This window comes from Gossypium hirsutum, chromosome A12 (genome assembly GCF_007990345.1).
Source record: "Gossypium hirsutum isolate 1008001.06 chromosome A12, Gossypium_hirsutum_v2.1, whole genome shotgun sequence".
Lineage (NCBI taxonomy): Eukaryota > Viridiplantae > Streptophyta > Magnoliopsida > Malvales > Malvaceae > Gossypium > Gossypium hirsutum.
Genome location: NC_053435.1, coordinates 8,008,654 through 8,029,276, shown reverse-complemented (window position 1 = coordinate 8,029,276; position 20,623 = coordinate 8,008,654). Strand labels below are relative to the sequence as shown.

General features: G+C 33.1%; 1 protein-coding gene across 1 annotated transcript; it reads right to left on the bottom strand.

The window, feature by feature from the left end:
• Positions 1-276: 276 nt before the first annotated feature.
• LOC107939186 (zinc-finger homeodomain protein 2) lies at positions 277-1,194 on the bottom strand. The gene has a single exon (XM_016872478.2). It carries the CDS (start codon positions 1,128-1,130, stop codon positions 519-521), a length of 612 nt encoding a protein of 203 aa, XP_016727967.1. The 5' UTR covers positions 1,131-1,194; the 3' UTR covers positions 277-518.
• Between the last annotated feature and the right edge of the window lie 19,429 nt (positions 1,195-20,623).

The following is a 20,623-nucleotide window of genomic DNA, read 5'->3' as shown; positions in this document are numbered from 1 at the left end:
TACTTCTTGCTATGGAAAGATTAAACGTCTCCTCTTCCCTACCATTAAGCATGTAAACAAAAACGTTATTACCGAATCTGAGGACAACATTCTTATATTCATATCCCTATCATTAAGTTTTTTTTTTAATCCTCTTAATCCATATTATTATAGGTGGATTAAAATTTTCTTTAATGGAAAGAACAAATTAAGTGTTTAATCTGGTCAACTAACTATGGATATAGCGATAAATGAGTTAATAATAATAATAATAATAATAATAATAATAATAGCTTCAAATACAATATTTTAAGTTGAAACATAAACGCTCAAAGAAGCCTAGAAACAAGCAAAAGCAACGACAACATGACAGAGATTCAGTTACAATAACATAAAGAGAAAACAACGAAGGACGACCCTGGAAATAAACAGACAAGACAGTGAAAACAGAAACCCTAATTTGAAAAAAGGAGGCGAGGTCTCATATAATTATTGTTATTTATTTCATTCATTCAGCCACATGCATATGCGGGGACTAATCACTTAGAACCCTTCCGGCTCCGACGCCTGTTGTTGTTCAACCAAACGACGAACATGCGCTTCGTAATTCCGACTTGCTCGCAGAACTGTCGGATCTCAGCGTCGTCGTGCTTCTGGGACCTCCACCCTAACTTATCAGCGAACCTCATCATTTTGTTCTTCTGCTCCACTGTTAGCCTTGTTCTTTTTGCTTCCTTGTTCGTGTTTTGTTCCTCTGCGCCGGGCCCTGCAACAGTGTTATTCCGGTCTTTAACGAACAAGGAAGTCTCGCCAGTGAGTCCATTGTGGGATGCTAAAGGCCAGGGTGCCAGGCATGATGGCATTAGTTTTGGTTGAGGTGGAGGAGGCAAATAATCTTTGCGGTGGAAGCTGCGATGACAGCCGCATGCAGCACACATGAATAGGTCGTCTTTGCAACAAATGAACCCCCCACAACCGTCAATAGCGTAGCGGCCAATTGAAGCGGCATGGTTGCGCCTGCATTCTTTGTACCTGCAGATTCTTTCATTACTCTGGTCTGAAACAAGACTGCAGCATCTTTGGACTGAAATGGGCTCAACATCTGATTCAGCCTCCACTTTGATCACAACATTACTTGTTTCTCCTTCCATGAGAGAGAGAGAGATAGAGAGAGAGCGAGAGAGAGAGAGAGAGTTGATAATCAGCAGTGCTGTGTTTGTGGGATGGTTAGGCAAGTGAAACTGCTCTTTAAATGGAAAGAATTGCATCATGGGAATCGCCAGTTGGAATGTGATTAAACTAGATGATTGACAGGTTTATACTTTGGAGTTCAAACGTGTCCTTAAACAAATAATGGTAATTAAGGTGTTCCTTTTTTGGATTTGGATCTATCTGCATTATACATCCTTTTTGTGATTTATCACATGAATTTCAGGATTCATCTTCTCAAATAAAATAACACACGAAATCTGTATCCCACTTTTCCCAGTTAAAGTTAAATTAAACACTTTCATAAATCTTCACACAAAATGAAAAGGGTTTATTTGAATAATTTACGTTCTCCCACTAACAATATTGAAATAAAAACTGCGTATAAATATAATACATAACGAAGGGTTAAAGGACATGAGCCCATACATCTTTACCAAACAAATTGATCTTCCTTTGCACTTCAATCTTGTATTGAACTCCATTACTAACGTCCCTTTTTAGTTGCTTTCGAAGAGTGATTTTGTCGCCAATTCTGAGGTTGTAATGGTGAGTAAATTGGAGCCAGCCTGAAGAAAATACTGGTTTAGGGTAGCTTGTCTTTCGAACGGAGCACCGAAATCTCCATAAACGACGGCTTCTGTCCTTAACCTTCAAATAAGCCCCTTGTCTTCCATTGAAACCTGGAAAATGCTCCAAACTTTTTGTGGGAATGGCTAATCTTTTATCGATATCTGTTTTAGTTAGTCTTTTGATAAAGACCGCCATTGTTTTAACTTTTAGATGTCGAAACCAATGATCTTGCTAATTTATACTACCTACCGACCCCTGTCCCAACAAGTTGACGAAGAGCAGTTTATTATATGCGTAGAAAATTCCTGTAAGGTTTTGTTTGGTTTTAGGAAATAGAAATTGCTTTCATTTTTCTAAAAAAATATATGGTTAGTTGAAAATTTTAAAAATGAATTTTAAGAATATAAAATAAAAAATATGTGAAAATTTAAAAATAAAAAAGGTATTTTCATTAAAAAAAAGTTTTTTAGAACTGAAAATATTGAAAATAAGTGTTAGTTTTTATTTTAAATGAATTTACTTTTGTTCGAACTCATATAAATATAAAAAAAAATTTTAATATTAATGTCATTATAGTTTGATATCATCATATCTGATTTTTTATACAAAATCTAGAACTACTCATAGTTCTTCCCTAACCTTTGAAAGGAGGACAATACGTTTCAGCGCACTCGAGCTCACGTCCTCTTACACTGACAATAATGTTAATACTAATCGAGTTAAGACTCAATCAACTTTTTTAACCCTTTTTAAATATCAAACATGTTACGTTAGTTCCAATATATAGGAATGTAGTAATTTTTTATTTTATTTCTCATATTTCTATTATGGAAAAATAGGTACTACAAATATTTTCAATAAAAATTTATTTTTATTTATCAAATTTTTAAAAAGTCGTTAAAAGTTAAAAAGCAAACAAATATTGTGGTAGGGACAAATATATTATAAATATTTTAATTCAAGAGAAAAGCATATTGCAAGCCCAGAAACAATGGATCTACATGGTTTACTAATTGTGATTACATTACGCGGTTGAACAAATAATTTAAGATTTATTTTTCAGACAAGTATTTTATGACTTTTGTAACCCATAAATGAAATTCAATGAACTTTATTCTTAATTAGATGTGAGTCGAGAATTTCCAAGTGGGTCCAATCCCGTTGAAATATTTGACCATTTGGTGTGAGTTCTTTTTTTTTTCCATCACGCGATAATTGGAGAAAAAGGGTACATGAATAGCTGCTGCCTTTGAATTTGCCTACAAACTCCATCCCCCTTCGTTACAAGCCTTACCAATTTAACTTTTAATTCATGACCCATCACCATACCTACCATACTTACCATACTGGGATTTTCTTATTTCGAAAAAAATTTAATTAATTTACCTTTATTCTTTTAATATCTATCCATTAAAATGCGTCACAACTTATTATAAATATAATTTTAAACTTATTAATTATTTTTCTATAAAAAATTCAATTTACCATTTTAAAATAGTAAAATTCATTTTTAAATACTTTTATCATATACTAAAAATTTTATCACATGTGTATATATACATATATATGTGTAAAATCACATATTTAAAATAAATAATTTGTGCAATAAAATTGAAATATATAAAAATATTAAAATAAAATCTGATTTAAAGTAGTAAAATTTTAATTTTATAAATATTGATGGCGACATAGGTTCAAATATTAATATTTGTAATTTTTCTATTATTTTATTAAAATAAAGAAAAGACAAAAGTAATAAAATTATTTAAAATATTTAAATTTATTTTAATAATTTTATTAATTAAATTAGTGTCAAATTAATTCAAAACACTAACTTCATTACTTACTTAAATAATAATATAAATATTACCATATACATAAAAATTAAATTAAATTAAAATTCTCCATTAATAGATCGTGTCCCAAGAACTTGAATTTTTATATAGAAATATGATCCCACTTTGCGAGGAATTTTTATTAGTTTTATATTTTCATAAAATCTTTGAATTTTAAAATTGTAGATTAAAAAGTTCAAATATTATAAACTTTATAAAATAAGTTGTAATTAAAATAATAATATTATTATTATGTAAAATGCAAAGCTAAATCAATTTTTTGATGAAAAATGTGCCCATTTTTATTTAAAGTATGTCAATTATATAAAATTTAAAAAAATTATTTAAAGTTAAACTATATACAACATATTACATTTGTTTTATATAAAAATGATTTAATTTATCTATAAAATTTTTAATTTTTAAAATTTATCTAGATATATATATGTATGTATGTATAATTAAATTTAAAATAATATTATCAAAAGTAAAATTTTCATAAAATTTAAGAGTTTTTATTAAATATGAAGACATTTACTGGAACACCTCATTCTCAACCTAAACGTTAAGACCAAGTCTGAAGGCTACATCAAAATGTTTAAGGGAAAACCAACCTCTAATTATTTTAAAATTCATCTTATAGAAAACACTTAACCAATTAAAACAACATGGAAATTCGAGTTTACAAACCATAGCCCGAAATAAAACATACGTTAGTTTAAGTTTAAATAAATAGTAAAATATCTACTAAGAGATATAACCGAGCTCCTAACACACCTAGCCTTCCTAAGTGTGAGGTTTATCTGCAATTTAGTCACAAATAGAATGAGTTTATAACTCAATGCGTGTAATTGTTATAAAGACAAGACAACAATATAAATATAACAATGATTTTCTTAAACTTAGATACAAAATCGGAAACAAATGATGCTCAGTATTAGCGTAACAGTTCAGATAAAATACAAAGCAGATCAGATACAAATACAAAACATATCAGGATCAGATGCAGTTTCCTACCCCTATCCGCTACACACCATCTCTGGCCATCCCAACACACCATATAGGGTATCAAGTACCCATCTATCCCTACACACCGATTAGTGTCGGTACGACACATTTCAGAGTGATTACAGACTAGCTGTCATATCAGTATGCGAAAAATCACCAGAATTAGTTACAAATTTTTATGGCTTAGCCACTCAATTTGGTAGATCATTAAACTTCCAACACTTCCTTCTTTATATCATTCCAACCCAATACAGATACAGATTACAGATATCAGCTACCAATAATATACATGCAGTTATCCAAGTACAATCCATAATCAGAAAATACAGATCATTGGCATTTTAGTTGTCACATCAATTTACGTACAGATAATCAATTGTTCAACCTTAGATTATTGGACATTTAATTATACGATCTAATTCAGATCATACGGACCCCACGGAAGGCCTACATTTGATTCGAACGACGCTTAAGGCCCTAAGAAAAAAATCAATTATTTGGCCCACGCGCCTGCGTGGATTCACATGGCCTAAGTGTCTGGACCGTGTGGTCCACATGGCCTAGTACACACTCGTGTGGCCCTCTTAATGTCTCACACGGCCATGTGACTCAAAACAATGAGTTACACGGTCTGACACACAGTCAAGCACACGCCCGTGGCACTCCAATCTCAAAATATCTCTCACACGGTCTGGACACATACCCGTGTCTCTGGCCTGTATGACACTAATTCACAAACAGTGTGTTACACAGCCTGGACACACGCCCGTGTCCTTGGCTTGTGTAACCCTAATTCATAAACAGTGAGTTACATGGCTTGGACACACGTCCGTGTCCGTAGCCCGTGTGACTCTAATTCACAAACAATAGGTTACACGGCCAATCACACGGCCAGGCGTCGACAACCATGTTTTTCGATGTTCAAAATTTGTAGAAATTCAGGTTTTTGTTACACACCTGGTATAGTTTCGGTATAGGAACAATGTAGAAGAATCCCAGAACCTAAAACGACCATCCAATGACCAATTAAACAACTTTAACGAAACAATTTACACCAAAACACTATCAACCAATTATGTCAAAAACTTCGATGCAAAACCCCCACAGCGAACCAACGTTTACCGATGAATAACAACAATCCCTTGCACTAGACAGGTGGAGGAACATTAAACGTCTCTTGGCCTTCTCCTATATGTACCAAAGTAACCACGACAACAAAATTAAACTCAAATTAAAAATTAAAAGAGAAAGCCCAACTTCACCACAAATCAGACGAATGAACTAACATTTGAACCTTACCTTTGACAATTACAATCAATCTTATGACAGTACAATCCCACAATAAACCACACAGAAGAGCAAAAGATGGTTACACGAATGCAGGCAAAAAGAAAAAACAGTAAAAAGAAACAGGGAAAGAAGGATAGAAAATGCAAAAAGAAAAAGAAAAGAAAAAGAAAGAAAGAAAAATTAACTAACATGTGAATTAACCAAAAATAACTAACTACCACACCGCACAAAATATATCCCATCACTTACGTAGAGACTCGAACACAAGACTAAAGGCAACACAAAAGTTTAACTATTGAAGCAGTAGGCTCATTCTTAACACAAATTTACATGGAATTTTACTTAAGTCAAATAGTCCAAAGTAAGAGTTGAATCAAAAGAATAACAAAAATTTCTAAAAGCACAATTTGAACCCCTATTCCCAAACACACGTAAACAGAACACTTAGCCACTAAACCAATTCATAACTATTGACAAAATTTAACAAACAACAATCTAAAATTTTGGACAAATAATATAATAATAAACATTGGTTATCTAAAAAAAATTATAAAAGTCAATAATCTAAATGAATTTAAGAAAACAAAAATGAAAAATAAAAATGATTGGTAAAATCTAAAATATTTTTCAAGATTAATTTTTATTAGTTTATAAAAATATGTAAATGTGTAAAAAAAATTAAGACAATAATATGTAATTGAGTTATTGTAAAACCATTAAAATTAAATTTTAAATTTAATTGATTTTTTTTAAAAAAATTTAAAAGAATAATTAAACAGAATAGATTATAATAACAATTTTCCAATGAAATCTATTAATGATAAAAAAAATACATGCAATGCTAAGAAAAAAAATCATAGTTAATACAAAATTAAAAGCGTGGTAATTAATACAGTTTGAAATTAATAAATTTAAAAAAATTTAAGTAATTTATATGTTTTCATGAAACCCTATTTTGACCTTGGGTTTATTTTAAAATACTAACATTACCTCAATTTACTCCTACTTACTTAAAAAAAAGTTGGTTTTATATTATATATTAAATATTTTAATGGTGATAACTCATACCAATAATAAGTAAAAAATATTTTCATAGGATATCATAATTAGAAAATGTTTGTAGTAATTTAAAGTTAAAATTTTTATATATAATATATAATAAAAAATAAAAAATTAAAGATCTTTTTTGAAACAAAAGAAATAATTGCATGCAATGCAAAAAATAAAATAAAATAATGGTTAATACAAAAGGGTCTATTTTGAAATAAAAGAAAAAAAAAGTGCATGCAATGCAAAGAAAATTCATGATTAATACAAAATTAAAAGTATAGTAATTAATACAATTTAAAATTCATAAGTTTAAATAAAATTTTAAGTATTTTATGTATTATTATAAAACATCTATTTTGACATTAATTTTTTAAAATACCAACATTGCCCTTATTTACTCCTAGTTATTCCGAAAAGAAATTAATTTTATATTATATATAGATTTCAATTAAATTAAATTAAATTATTTTAAATATTTGAATGGTTATGCTTTAAAATAATTATAATTATAGTTTTAAATATAAAAAATTATAACTTTTGTAATGATATGTAATTGCCAAGAGTTCAGTCACGATACTACAGTGGAATGACTCGAAAAACACCAAAGGGATCTGTTGATGAATTTCTATCACTATTACAGTATCGTGACTAAACTCTCCTTAATTACATACTATTACTAAATCAACTCAATCAATGCTCGTTCGATGACCTTGTCATATGTGTGTTACCCTCATAAGATATCCTTAATCTCTTTGGGATAAATCTGTTCTCCCAATATGATCCTATTTTATCTCACGATAATCTTACATCTTCTTTCATTAAAAGTCAATTGTTATCAAATGGTAATCAAGTCATTCATCACAAAGACAAACGACTTTGGCCTCGTTTACTTTTGATCTACCATGTAATGCCTATGAGAGGATATCATTCACCCATTTCTCAAGCTATGAATTCCACTATTTTGAATGACACTACATATTACAGAAGTCATATACCTAATGCACCAGCTTTCGGTTCCTTATCTATTTGAACTCAAACTTTTACTTACATCAAAGTATATGAGTCACGCATATATAGTTCGTCATCCACTCAAGATTAAGGTATGCCACACTATGAACGTCACAAATGAATAAATCCATAAACGAATTCAAGATCTATTATTCTTGGGTCTAATCTGATGTACTGTCAGTCCAATCATTCACATCTATGTCTCTATCTTCTGGGAGTCATCCGCTCCAATGCCTAGGACAAGCCATCTACCCAATTGGACTAGATAGATGACATATTAGTCTTTAAATCAGTTTCCTCATTTCTGATTTGACGAAGGACATATTTATGTTTGCCTACTAATATAAGTTGTCTTTCTGTATTACGATCCGACCACAATACTGTTTAGTATTAGTTTAAACATTAGACAACCATTGAGCTAATATTTGCTTCTATATTGCTTTACATGCAAAAACCACATAAGGAAAATATAAAAAGGGTATTAATATAATTCATGAATAATTTTATTAACCAATCTATTAGAAAAAATTACAAGTGTACATAGACGAAAATACTACACTTAGGACACCCAATCCATCAATCTCCCATTTGCCCTAGTGAAATAGATGAGTCAAGTTTCGATTCCTATGCTCTCCATATGTTTCCCAAAGAACTCTCAAGCTAGCAAAGTCTTGGTAAAACAAATTCATAGGGTTTTTCCTCATATGCGATCTTTGACTACATCCATTATTACGTCAAACACTATCGTCTCCCTTATAATACTTTTTATTAATGTGTTTTGTCCTTATGTGATTTCTTTAAGGTTTATCTATATTCCCACTATTATAGTGCCATAGCTTTTCCATACCTTATATTCAGCCCTCCATAGTGAAGTTAGTTGTGTAACCCTACTTAACATTTATTCACACTATGGACCCGCCGTCTAAGATAAAACCACAACCCAATGTCCATTTCCTTGAATCCGGAAACATTTTAAAGTCAGAATCAATATATCTAATAGGAGTAAGATCTCCTTTGGAATACACAAGCATTTAATCCCCTATTCTCCATAAATACTTGAGTATATACTTAACTTCTTACTAGTGTCTTCATCCTAGATTCACCTAATATTGACTCACCAATCCTACTACGAAGCAGATATCTGGACGTGTGCACAACATAGCATACATGACACTTCCTACTGCAGAAGCTTAAGGAACATTTCTCATATTTTTTCTTTCTTTCGTTGTCTTAGGATAGTCCTCCAAAGAAAAATGAAATCTCGTTACAGAAGGTTGATTTCCCTTATTCGAATTAATCATTGCATAATGTTCTAATATCTTGTCTATGTATGAAGCTTACGATAGTGTTATCAATTTGTTCTTTCAATTTCTTAGGATTCGAATTCCTAGAATAAAATTACCCTCTTCTCAGTCATTCATGCTAAACTATTGGGTTAACCACAATTTAGCCAATGGCAATATCCTACACCATTCCTAATGAGTAGAATGTCATCGACATATAAAACGAGAAACACCATTTTTCATCCTCAATATGTTTATAAGCACAAGGTTCATCTACATTTAGCTCAAATCCAAAATTCTTGATCATTTGATCAAATTTTTTATTCCATGAGCAGGATGCTTACTTAAGTACATATATGGATCTAAGCAGTTTACAAACTTTATGCTCGTTTCCTTTAGTTATATTTTTGGCGAGATGTATTATATAGATGCCCTCTTCAAGATAGTTGTTCAAGAACACTATCTTGTGGAGCCCCAAACTAGGTCGGGATGGTTCGACCTGAATTTTGAACGTCACATTAGTCACCGAGGTGACTCTATTTAAACCACCACAAAGCACACCAACCAACCATTCACACCACTCAATCATTTAAAGAATATTTAAAAAGTCTATAATCATGTTTTTGTTGTGTTACTCTGATCATTCAATTAACAAAAAGAATAAACTTAATATCTAGCAAACAAAATACCCCAAAAACTTCAGTTACACATCCGTGCATGCAAAAAGGTATTTTAAAAGGCTATATTTGAAAAGATATTGGAAACCGTTTTATTTAAAAACATATGATTAAATTTAAATTGTAATATAGTAAAATATCATAAAAACTCCATTTCACAAGGTTTGAAAATAATTGATCAATTAAAACATTACACACACTTTCATAAAATTTTTCATTTAATTAGTTTGCGGGCAACTAACAATTTACGTAATTTGTCGAATTTTACATCTCATGCATACAACACACATGTTTTCTTTCAAAACAAAAATGAAACATTTTGGTCTTACCTTGATGACCAGCAGCTCTTCCACCTGCACTTACAATGTAACAACCCGTTTTTTGGTGGTGTCACAACTAATGGTTTCGGGGCCATAAATCTGATGAGTGAACCCGTAAATATTATTATTTAATATTAACAATATTTACGAGTCAAATATAGTAATACAATAAATTTTGATTTGATAATTTATGTTATTTGAACGAATAAATAGATTCAAGTGGTATATCCTTAAAGTCAAATGGTTTTTGAAAAGGAGATATCGAGACCTCATTTCTATAAACTGATCCTGTAAATATTTTATTAAATATTTATAGAGTGTTATTAGGGTCATATTAAAATTTGGTTAAGAATTTTTAACGTTTAAACAATTAATTAAGTAAAAAGGATTAAATTGAAAAAGGTGCAAAATTAGATTTCTATTAGTTAAAAAGGGTCAAATAGCTTTGAAAAGGTAAATTAATGGACTTGTATGGTAATTATACCATATCCTAAGTTAGTGGATGTTTATGGATAGGTTTTAGTGTTATTTTAATTGTTATTAAAGGACAATTTAGTAATTTGATAATTAAAAATTATAAAATATGATTAACAAAAGCCATTAAGCCATTTTTGTCATCTTTCTTCTTTCGTATGCCGAATTCACCATTTTTGAAGGGGCGGCCAAGCTCAATGCTTGTGCATGGTATGTGTTTGATGATCGTTTTTAGTGGTTTTTAAATTTTTGAGCTTGTATTAGTTTAAGCTAGTTAGTTCGGGGGTTAATTTGTAACGTAGTTAAAATTTTAGGGGCTTGCCATGAATGAGTTTGTAGTGTTTGTGAATTTAATTGAAAGATTATTAAATTTGGTTGTTAAATAGACATGTTTTGTTAAGTTATTTTTAGTGGTTTTAAGGTTCAGGGATTTATTTGTTAAAATAGTAAAATTTCATGGAAATATGTGAAATGGAAGAAAATATTGGCTGTCTGTGAATCTATTAAAAATCAGCTAGCATGATTTTTAGTTTAAAATGGTGAATTTGCAAGTTTCAAGATTAGGGATTAAATTGCACAAAAGTTAAAATATTAGGGGTAATTCTATAAATTTACCTTAAAATGGATTAAAGGATTGAATTAGTTATTTTAATTTATTTGAATTGTTTAATTGAATTAAATTACTATTTAGATCAATATATGCAACAATTGAACTTGAATCATGGAAAAGCTAAAGTCTTGGATTATTTCTCGATTCAGTTTTTACAACCGTTATAGTTGAGGTATCTTCATAGTCCTTAAACTTGAACTTTATTTATTTAATTAGTTTGATTATTAGTTAATTTGATAGTCAATTATATGTATTAAAATTATTAGTATTTTAAATGTATTGTTACGGAAATATAGATATATGAAAATGGTTATAGAGTGGATTATAGAAATTTAATATAAAAGATTAATGTAAAGGATTTAAATTATGAATTGAAGAATTTTGGAATGATATAATTACGTATGTATTTTTCGGTTTATTAGACTAACACTAGGTGCAACTCATTTTCAGTTTATTTGACTAATGATGGGCACACATTTGATATCATCGGTTTATCCGACTAGCACTGGGTGTAACTCATTGTCGGTTTATCCGACTAGCGCCGGGCACAAAACATTGTCGATTTATTCGACTAGTGTAGGGCACACCTTTCATCAATTTATCTAGCTAGCATTGGGCGCGAAACTTTGTTATGGTTTATCCATCAGGCATTGGGTGCCAATAACAGGTTGATCCATGTTGATGATGTATAAACAATCCATTGAAGAAGGTCGAAAAGGATATAAATTAAAAGGTCAAAAATGATATCAACGAAAAGGTCGATATCTTATCCTTCAATCGCTCGCTATTCAGTTAACATGTTTTGGGTGCGATATGTATCACAAGTAGGAATATGAGATTAATGTTTGACTAGTATAGTTTGGTGATGAATATAAATATATTGTTGTAATTATATGTTTCATAAGTCTTTAAATATGTTAATTAGTTATGTTTGTGGTGGGTTTAGAGAGTAAAATGGATAAGTGAGTATTTTCTAAGTATTCGATGTTATTTCATTAGGTACAATAGGTGATCAAGGATTAGTGGAATGAATATGAATATATTTATGAAAGGTTACATGGTTATAATTTGTAAATTGAAAATTAATGTTGTGAAGAATTGATATAGGATTTGATGATGGTGACTTAAGTGTTGAATGGAATTTAGAAGGCAAAGTTTATTATGCACATTCAAGATTGGTTGTATTTATATGCCTTATTGATTCTTTTTCTAACCTTTGAAACGTGTGTTTATAGAAATGAAAGATGTGCAATTGGCATATAAATGAATGCATGTTTGAACCTTTGAAACGTGTGTGTATAGAAACGAAAAATGTGCAATTGGCATATAAATGAATTCATGTTTGAATGGTTCAAATTTTGTATGTTCGATAAGACTAAGTTCATGTTATATGAGTTACTAAGCTTAATACTTATGTTAGTTATTTCATCTCTTTGTAGGTCATTGGAAAGCTCGAACGATTGGGAACATCATCGGAGCATGATCACTTTATCCATCGATCCATTTTGGTGGTTTTTGAATGTTTTAACCTATGGTTATAAATGACATGTATAGAGTTGTATATTAAATTGATATGTTTTGGGTTGTGCCAAGATTTGATATGTTTTAATATCTTTTATTATTGATTGTTCATGGTCTTTTAAAATTAGGAAAGAAATGGTTGATTAATATGTGTTTGGTTTATTGAAGTGATTAAATGATATATATGCGTTGGCATGTAATAGGTGCTTACCTAGTTTGATCACATGGTGTATTTTGGCTCTTCTTGTGTCTAGTAGTATATATGTAGTTTGATTTGGCTTGTATATGTTTAAAATTTTATGGATATGGTCATTTTAATTTTACCTATCTAAAGTGGTAAGTTTTTATGGTATAAGTTGAAAAGAAATGGTCTTTTGGTATTCATGATATATGATTGATATATGATATTGTAAATTTCATTCATGAGTGGTTTTGGAGTGTGAATTGGAGAGTCTATTGATGACATATTGGTTAGTCATAGGTTGGATGAGAATTTGGCATGTTTTTGATGCTTTGAATGTACTTTTAACCTTGTGAAATAGGTTAGATCTGGTGTGCATTGGCATGCAAATAATTGAATTTGAAATGGCTTGCTTTAGGGTACTTTTTGCTGCACACGGCCTGGGACATAGGCTGTCACACGGTCGTGTGCCTGATAATGCTAGAAAGAACATATGTTTTCTCCCTACTTATTGGTTAATTTGTACTCATTTAGTTATCTTTAGCACATATTTTAGCATTTTCAGTTTAATAAATTGCATTTTATAACTCAATGGATCTTAGCTTATTTATCTTTAATTTTTTCATGTTTTGGTACTGATGTCACTGCATAAGAGTTTCCAGATTATGCCCAAAATTTTTGCCGCACCTGACAACTGTCCAAATAATAACAAAAAGGTGTGAGCTGTCCAGTCTGGTACAAGTAACTTGTACATACAGAGGCATTATGATTCTGTTGAAAGGACACCTGTGCTATTTGGATAAATATCAATATTGACGTGAAAAAAAGGAGGAGAGATGATTATCTTCTTCAACCTTTCTTTTGAAGCTTTTTGGCTATGGTGGATTAAACTTCTTACGGGTGAACCAACGCGAAAAGGATGCAAATTAGCTCTTGACGATGAGCCCTGAGTGCAACACAAGAAGGAGTTGAGAGAGCAAGTCGAGATTTTCTATGAATAGTACTCTCCCCTTGTTTCTTTTATATTTCTTTTCTAAATGATGGTGATTACTTTCTATTTTATGTCTGTATGAAAGTATACATGATTTTTGAGTTAAATGTTATTTTATTCAATATTGGTTCTACTATTTAATCTTTAGGTTTGAATGTTTTTAGCATGGAAGTGTTATTACGGCCACTGACACTGGAAAGTGTAGAGACAGTTCAAGCTAACAAGCATGACAACAGAAGTTGCTTGAGGATTAGAGGAATTTAATCCACTTGTTCTTAATAGTGTTCCACTGTCATTATCGGAAGGTGTGGTTAATGTGCATGTTTAAGTCTTAGATTAAATATAGAAGTTAAGCTTGGTAAGATATTCAATTGCAATTTAATGCATAGGCAATCACCTATCCTTTTATACCTGGTGAGCACTTAGTATTCTGTTGAATATTCAAGTTGGGGATCCCAGCTTAGCATTATCATTTTTTATCTTATTATTTTCAAGTTATTGCTTTGACAACTACTTTCACAATTTATCTTGTTTCTATCTATTTATTGCACTGGCATTGATAGAAAAAAGACAACTATCCTAATGGGATCGATATCCGACAGACTCATATCTATCTACTATACTTGAATTGACAATGTACGCTTGCACATTATTACTGTGACGTTAAACAGCCGATCAAGTTTTGGAGCCGTTGCCAGGGATGACATTGTTTGATGTTTATTTTTCTTTGTTTTTATTTCATAATATTTAGTTGTTACTAACTTGATTTTTATTTGTTGCTATTTTCACATTTTATTTTAGGTGTTGTATGACCCGAAGCAATTCGGAGTTTATTGCCGATTTTGATCCAGAAATTGAAAGAACCATTCGGAGGAGACTTTAAGAACAAAGGAATATGGCTTTACTAAGAAACTATGAAGTCATACCTCCGATGCAAAACCAAAATGCTAATGACCTACTGTTGTCGCAAGACGCTTAAATACAAAACAACCCTATACAAGATTTTGTAGTACCTGTCTTGGATGACTTACAACCGGGTACGAGATTTTGTAGTACCTGTCTTGGATGACTTACAACCGGGAGTTGTTAGGCCAGCAATCCAAGTTGGAAATTTTGAACTCAAGCCAGTCATGTTTCAAATGTTGAATTCTAATGGGTAATATGTTGGACTGCCATATGAAGATGCACGAGAACATCTTAAAATATTTATATTGATTTGTGTTTCCTTTAGTCAACAAGGCGTTCCTGATGACACTTTGAAGATGCAGTTATTTCCCTACTCCTTGCAGGGATGAGCTCGTACTTGGTTCCTTGGGCTACCTGCAGGATCAATTACTTCTTGGAATGCACTAGCAACAGAGTTTGTTTTGCGATTTAACCTACCGAAAATAAATGCTAGTCTCTAAAATGATTTGCAGCTTATTGTAACGCCCCAATTTTCGGGAATTCTGTGAATGTTGGCAAAATTTCATGCTTTGATTTTATCATTTGTGAGTGAAATTATGAAATAGGACCTATGTGAAAATGTTTGAAAATGCTATAGGCTAAATTAAAATGGCCAAATAAATAGGAGTGCAAAATAGGAGGATTTGCATGACAAACCTCCCATTTTACATGAAGTGGCCAGCCATCATGTTGTTGTAGACAATATGAGCACTTGATATCCATAATTCATGGTACAAATTGATAATGGGTTAGGTAAATGTTCCATGATAATGGATTAGGTAAATATTCCATGATAATAGGTTAGGTAAATGTTCCATGATAATGGTTTAGGTAAATGTTCCATGATGGGCATTTCATGTCTTTTGTATTAAAGAATTAAATGGATGAAATATGAAATTTTATTAAAAGAAAAAGGGGTGAAAAGAACAAAGTTTTGTCCTCTTTGTTCATCATAGCCTAAAGTTAGAGAAGAGAAAGGAGAGGAGAAAGCTCTTGAATGTTCGGTCACTTGGGGAAGAAAATTGAAGGTAAGTTCATGGTAGTTTGATTCTATCTTGATGTTCATGAGTTCTTCTTGATTCTACCTTAACTCTTGAAGCATATTTTGGTTTTTGGTTGTGTTGTGAGCATTTGGTCATGAATTAAAATGAAGGAAATGGTTGTTGTTTCATGTTCTTTTGATGAAAAGTGGAAGATATGTGAAGTTGAGCCAAACAAATGAGCATGCATGTGCTTAGATGCTAAGGGGAAAAATCAGCTAATATGTTGTGCTTTAAAATGATGAAATGGAGATTATACTTAAGTAAAATCATAGATATGTGATGGTTGATTGGTGATATACATGTTTAAATAACATGCATGCAAGTTATGTGTGAAAGAGTGATTTGGTAATAAATCTGCTTGGGACAGCAGCAGTAACGTGACTTTGGAAAATCACCATAAATTTTGAGAGATGAGTTAGAAGGTTAATAAATTATGTAATTAAATCTTAATGAGTCTAGTTTCAAATGAAATAAACGAGAACATATTTCGAATTCTGTACAATGAGAAATTTGATTCGTAATGAAGAGTGGTCAGATTAGTCAAACAGTGAAACATGGGAAACGTTAAGAAAAATCTGGTATTGATTGGCCAAACCAAAAATTCTGAAAATTTTTGGATAGAAGATATATGAGTCTATTTTAGGGAAAATTAACGGCACTTGATTTGGAGTTTTGTAGCTCCAGTTATAAATGATTTAGTGACTGTTGCTCAGGAAGACAGCTTGCAGTGAAATTATGATTATGTGGTAAACATTGACAAAAATTTGTTAATGAGTTGCTTATTGATTTCTTATAAGCTTATTATGATCTGTAGGTGTGGTTGGCCGAACACTGTAAGGGGTTAATACGTAGTTCGTATTTGAATAGTTAGATTAACGTGTTAGTAATCCAATTGTAGGCAGTTCGTGTGTGGATCTCGTCAGCATATCGTCGCAAACAGGTGTGTAACTAACACCCTCTTTCTTAGTCTAGATCGGCAAAAGCCAAAAAGCCAAAATGTCGAAAACCGGTATTTTGTACATTTACGAGTGTGCGAATGCTCGTGAGGTAAATCGATTTATGTTTTTGGTAAGCTGCAATGTTTGGACTGCAAAGTGCATGATTTCTGTGCCCTTAATATTTTTGGGCTTAATGGGCCAAAACTGGAATGATGGGCTAACGGGCCCAATTCGGTAAGAACCCTCGGTAGTGATTCTATTAGTACGTGAAAGGTAAGAATATGCATGAAAAACCCTAAAATAGATAAATTACTGAAATACCTTTAAAAGTGGAAAATTTACAGTTTTACCCCTAGGAGATAAATTATCGAAATACCCCTAGGGTTAAATTGACCTAAATGCATGTTTGACTGTTGTTATGTACTGCATGCCATGTTGTTATTATCTGATGCATGGGACTGGGATATTGACGGAGGAAGTACTGAAAGTGGCTTGTCCACGTACTGGAGGCTTTGCCTCAATTTACTGTTAACTGAGCAGCAAGGCTGCAACTGTGGAGTGTTGGGCTGGGTGGGTTGAGCTATTCCCACATGGAGTGTATGGCTGGTACGGGTGGAGTGTAGTGGTTGGTGGGTTGAGTAGTCTCCCCAAATGGGCTTGCATATGTTATTGATGTTGCATGTATTTTGAAATGGGCCTATGGGCCATACTATTATATGAATAAGGGGCTAAGGCCCAGTTTATTATAATCTGAAAAGGGCTCTGGCCCAGTATCACTGTTACCTGAATGAGCTTAGGCCCAATAGGCTTAAGCTGACTTGGGCTTTGAATGGGTTTTCTTTACACACTGAGTTTCCCAAACTCACCCCTTCTTTAACCTTGTAGGTGAGCCTTGATGTGGGTGACTTGGAGCCGGAGGGGATTCAGAGTGGCCACAGTGAATACTTTTGGGTTTGAAAAAGAGACTGGTTTTCTTAAGTTATTTTTAATTACTATTTAATTTTTAGGTTGTAAAAAGGCCATTTTAACTTTATTTTCTTCTTTGATTTTCTAGGATTATATTATTTTAAACAACTTTAAATTGATGGATACTAATTCAAATGGGCGAGACTTAGGGCGTGATTTCAAAACGACACTTGTTTTTTTTTTAATAACACGACGTCACGAATATTCGATTTACCAAAGATAATCACTCAAAGAAATTTCAACTTGTTATAACCAAGTGTGGCAATGGATGTGGGCATGTCTAGGATTGGATCCAATCGGAGAGCTTGGTACTTAAGCAGCCTTCATGGCTCACCTCCTCTGTTATGGATACCTACCTGGTGCCCAGCTTCCATTCACTTTAACCTATAATGAAATTATCTTTTAAAACACTAAGTAGGTTTTTCTGGATCAACAATATAAAATGTTTTGAACGCTTCGATGTGGCATGTCGGATCCGGTCATAACGTCTGGGCAGGGTTTGGGATGCTACATTTAGTGGTATCAGAGCCTAGGTTGCAACAACTCGGCTGTGGAATGGGTTTACAAAAACAAAGATTTTCAAAAGCGAAAATTTTATAAAGAATGCGAAAAACTCGATTTTCAGAATTTAGATCTTTAGAAGGTGGCATTCCGAATCTCCGGCTCAAGTCTGTATGTATTCTGAATTTTTCTGAATATTTTCCTGAATTATCTGTCTGTACTAAAACCCTATTAGGATACTCTAAATAGGATGATACTGAAACCATAGGAAAATCTGATAAGAGACTGAAACTGTAGCTAGACTTCGATTATGCGAAAACAAACTCTGAACTACTGTCTGATTCATAAAACATCTGTAATAAACACTGGAATATTAATTGATGCATAAAAATTCGTAATTAAGATAATATGATATGAGTACAAGAGGCCGTGGACGGAGTCGAGGAAGTGCTCGAGCGAGATCTTCGTCTTCGAGACATATGCCGGCGATGGATGCACCGGTACCACCGGCAACAGAGGTAGAGTCTCATGACCGCGATGCCGGGGATGATGCCCTGTCACAGGCAATGCTTCGTGTTTTGGAACGGGTTGCCGGGGCAAGTACAGGCAATGGAGTTCGGGGATCTATTTCTAAATGGCTTCGAACCAACGGAGCAGAGATCTTTAAGGGTGTGTCTGGTATAGCCCCGAATGTGGCGGAATATTGGTTGGAGGCCACAGAACGGATTATGGACAACTTGGACTGCTCTGAGGAGATTGTGAGTAGGGTATCTGTACTAAGTCCTTTAGGTCACTCGGTTAGGGTAGACAAACTGTATAGGGATGTACCCTTAGAAACTCAAGGTAAGATTTTCCCTGGAGATCTGATGGAGTTACCGTTTGGAGAGTTTGATCTCATTTTGGGAATAGACTGGCTTGTTAAGCATAAAGCGACTCTGGATTGTGCTGCTAAACGAATGGTGTTAAGGACCACAGAGGATGAGGAGGTTATGGTGATAGGTGAGTGAAGGGATTATTTGTCCAATGTGGTGTCGGCATTAAGAGCCGAAAAGTGGATTCGGAAAGGTTGTGAGGTCTATTTGGCATTTGTAAGTCAGTCAGAAGAGGAGGGAATGACAGTGGATAAGGTTAGGAGTGTAAAGGAGTTCCAAGATGTTTTTTTCGGAGGAGCTTCCAAGATTGCCTCCGAACCGAGAAGTGGAGTTTGGAATCGACTTATTGCCTGGAACGGCACCAGTGTCTATCGCACCGTATAGAATGGCACCGAAGGAGTTGGTGGAGCTAAAGGAACAAATTCAAGAGTTGTTGGATAGGGGCTTCATTAGGCCAAGCGTGTCTCCATAGGGAGCACCGGTGCTATTCGTGAAGAAGAAGAATGGTACAATGCGATGTGCATTGATTATCGCCAGTTGAACAAACTGACAATTAAGAATAAGTATCCACTGCCAAGGATTGACGATCTGTTTGACCAACTTAGAGGGGCTTCTGTATTTTCTAAGATCGACCTCCGATCTGGATATAATTAGTTAAGGGTCAAGGAGGCAGATATCCATAAGACAGCATTCAAGACACGGTATGGTCATTACGAGTTTCTGGTTATGCCATTTGGACTGACGAACGCTCCTGCAGCGTTTATGAATCTGATGAATCGTGTGTTCCAACCATTTTTAGATCAGTTCGTAGTCATCTTTATTGACGATATCCTGGTATATTCTAAAAATGAAGCGAAACATGATGAGCATCTCCGTATAGTGCTGCAAGTGCTAAGGAAGAAGGAACTCTTTGCGAAGTTCAGCAAGTGTGAATTTTGGTTGAGGGAGGTAACCTTCTTAGGACATTTGGTCTCTGCTGAGGGGATTAAGGTGGACCCTCAGAAAATTGAAGCGATTTTGGAGTGGAAGCCGCCTAGGTCAGTGTGAGAAATACGGAGTTTTGTAGGACTGGCAGGATACTACAGAAGGTTTGTGGAAGGTTTTTCTGTGATGGCAGCACCCCTGACAAAACTCATAAGGAAAGGAGTACAGTTTGTATGGACTAAGAAGCAGCAGGAAGCTTTTGAGAAGTTGAAGAAAGTTCTGACTGAAGCACCTGTGTAATTCAGCTGGAGTCTGGGAAGGATTTTAATGTGTACAGTGACGCATCACACGTGGGTTTGGGCTGCGTGTTAATGCAAGAGGGTAATGTGGTTGCATATGCATCACGACAGCTTAAGCCTCATGAG

What these genes read in the sequence shown, in the direction of transcription:
- LOC107939186 (XM_016872478.2), bottom strand. Translation starts at nt 1,130, where the DNA reads ATGGAAGGAGAAACAAGTAATGTTGTGATCAAAGTGGAGGCTGAATCA.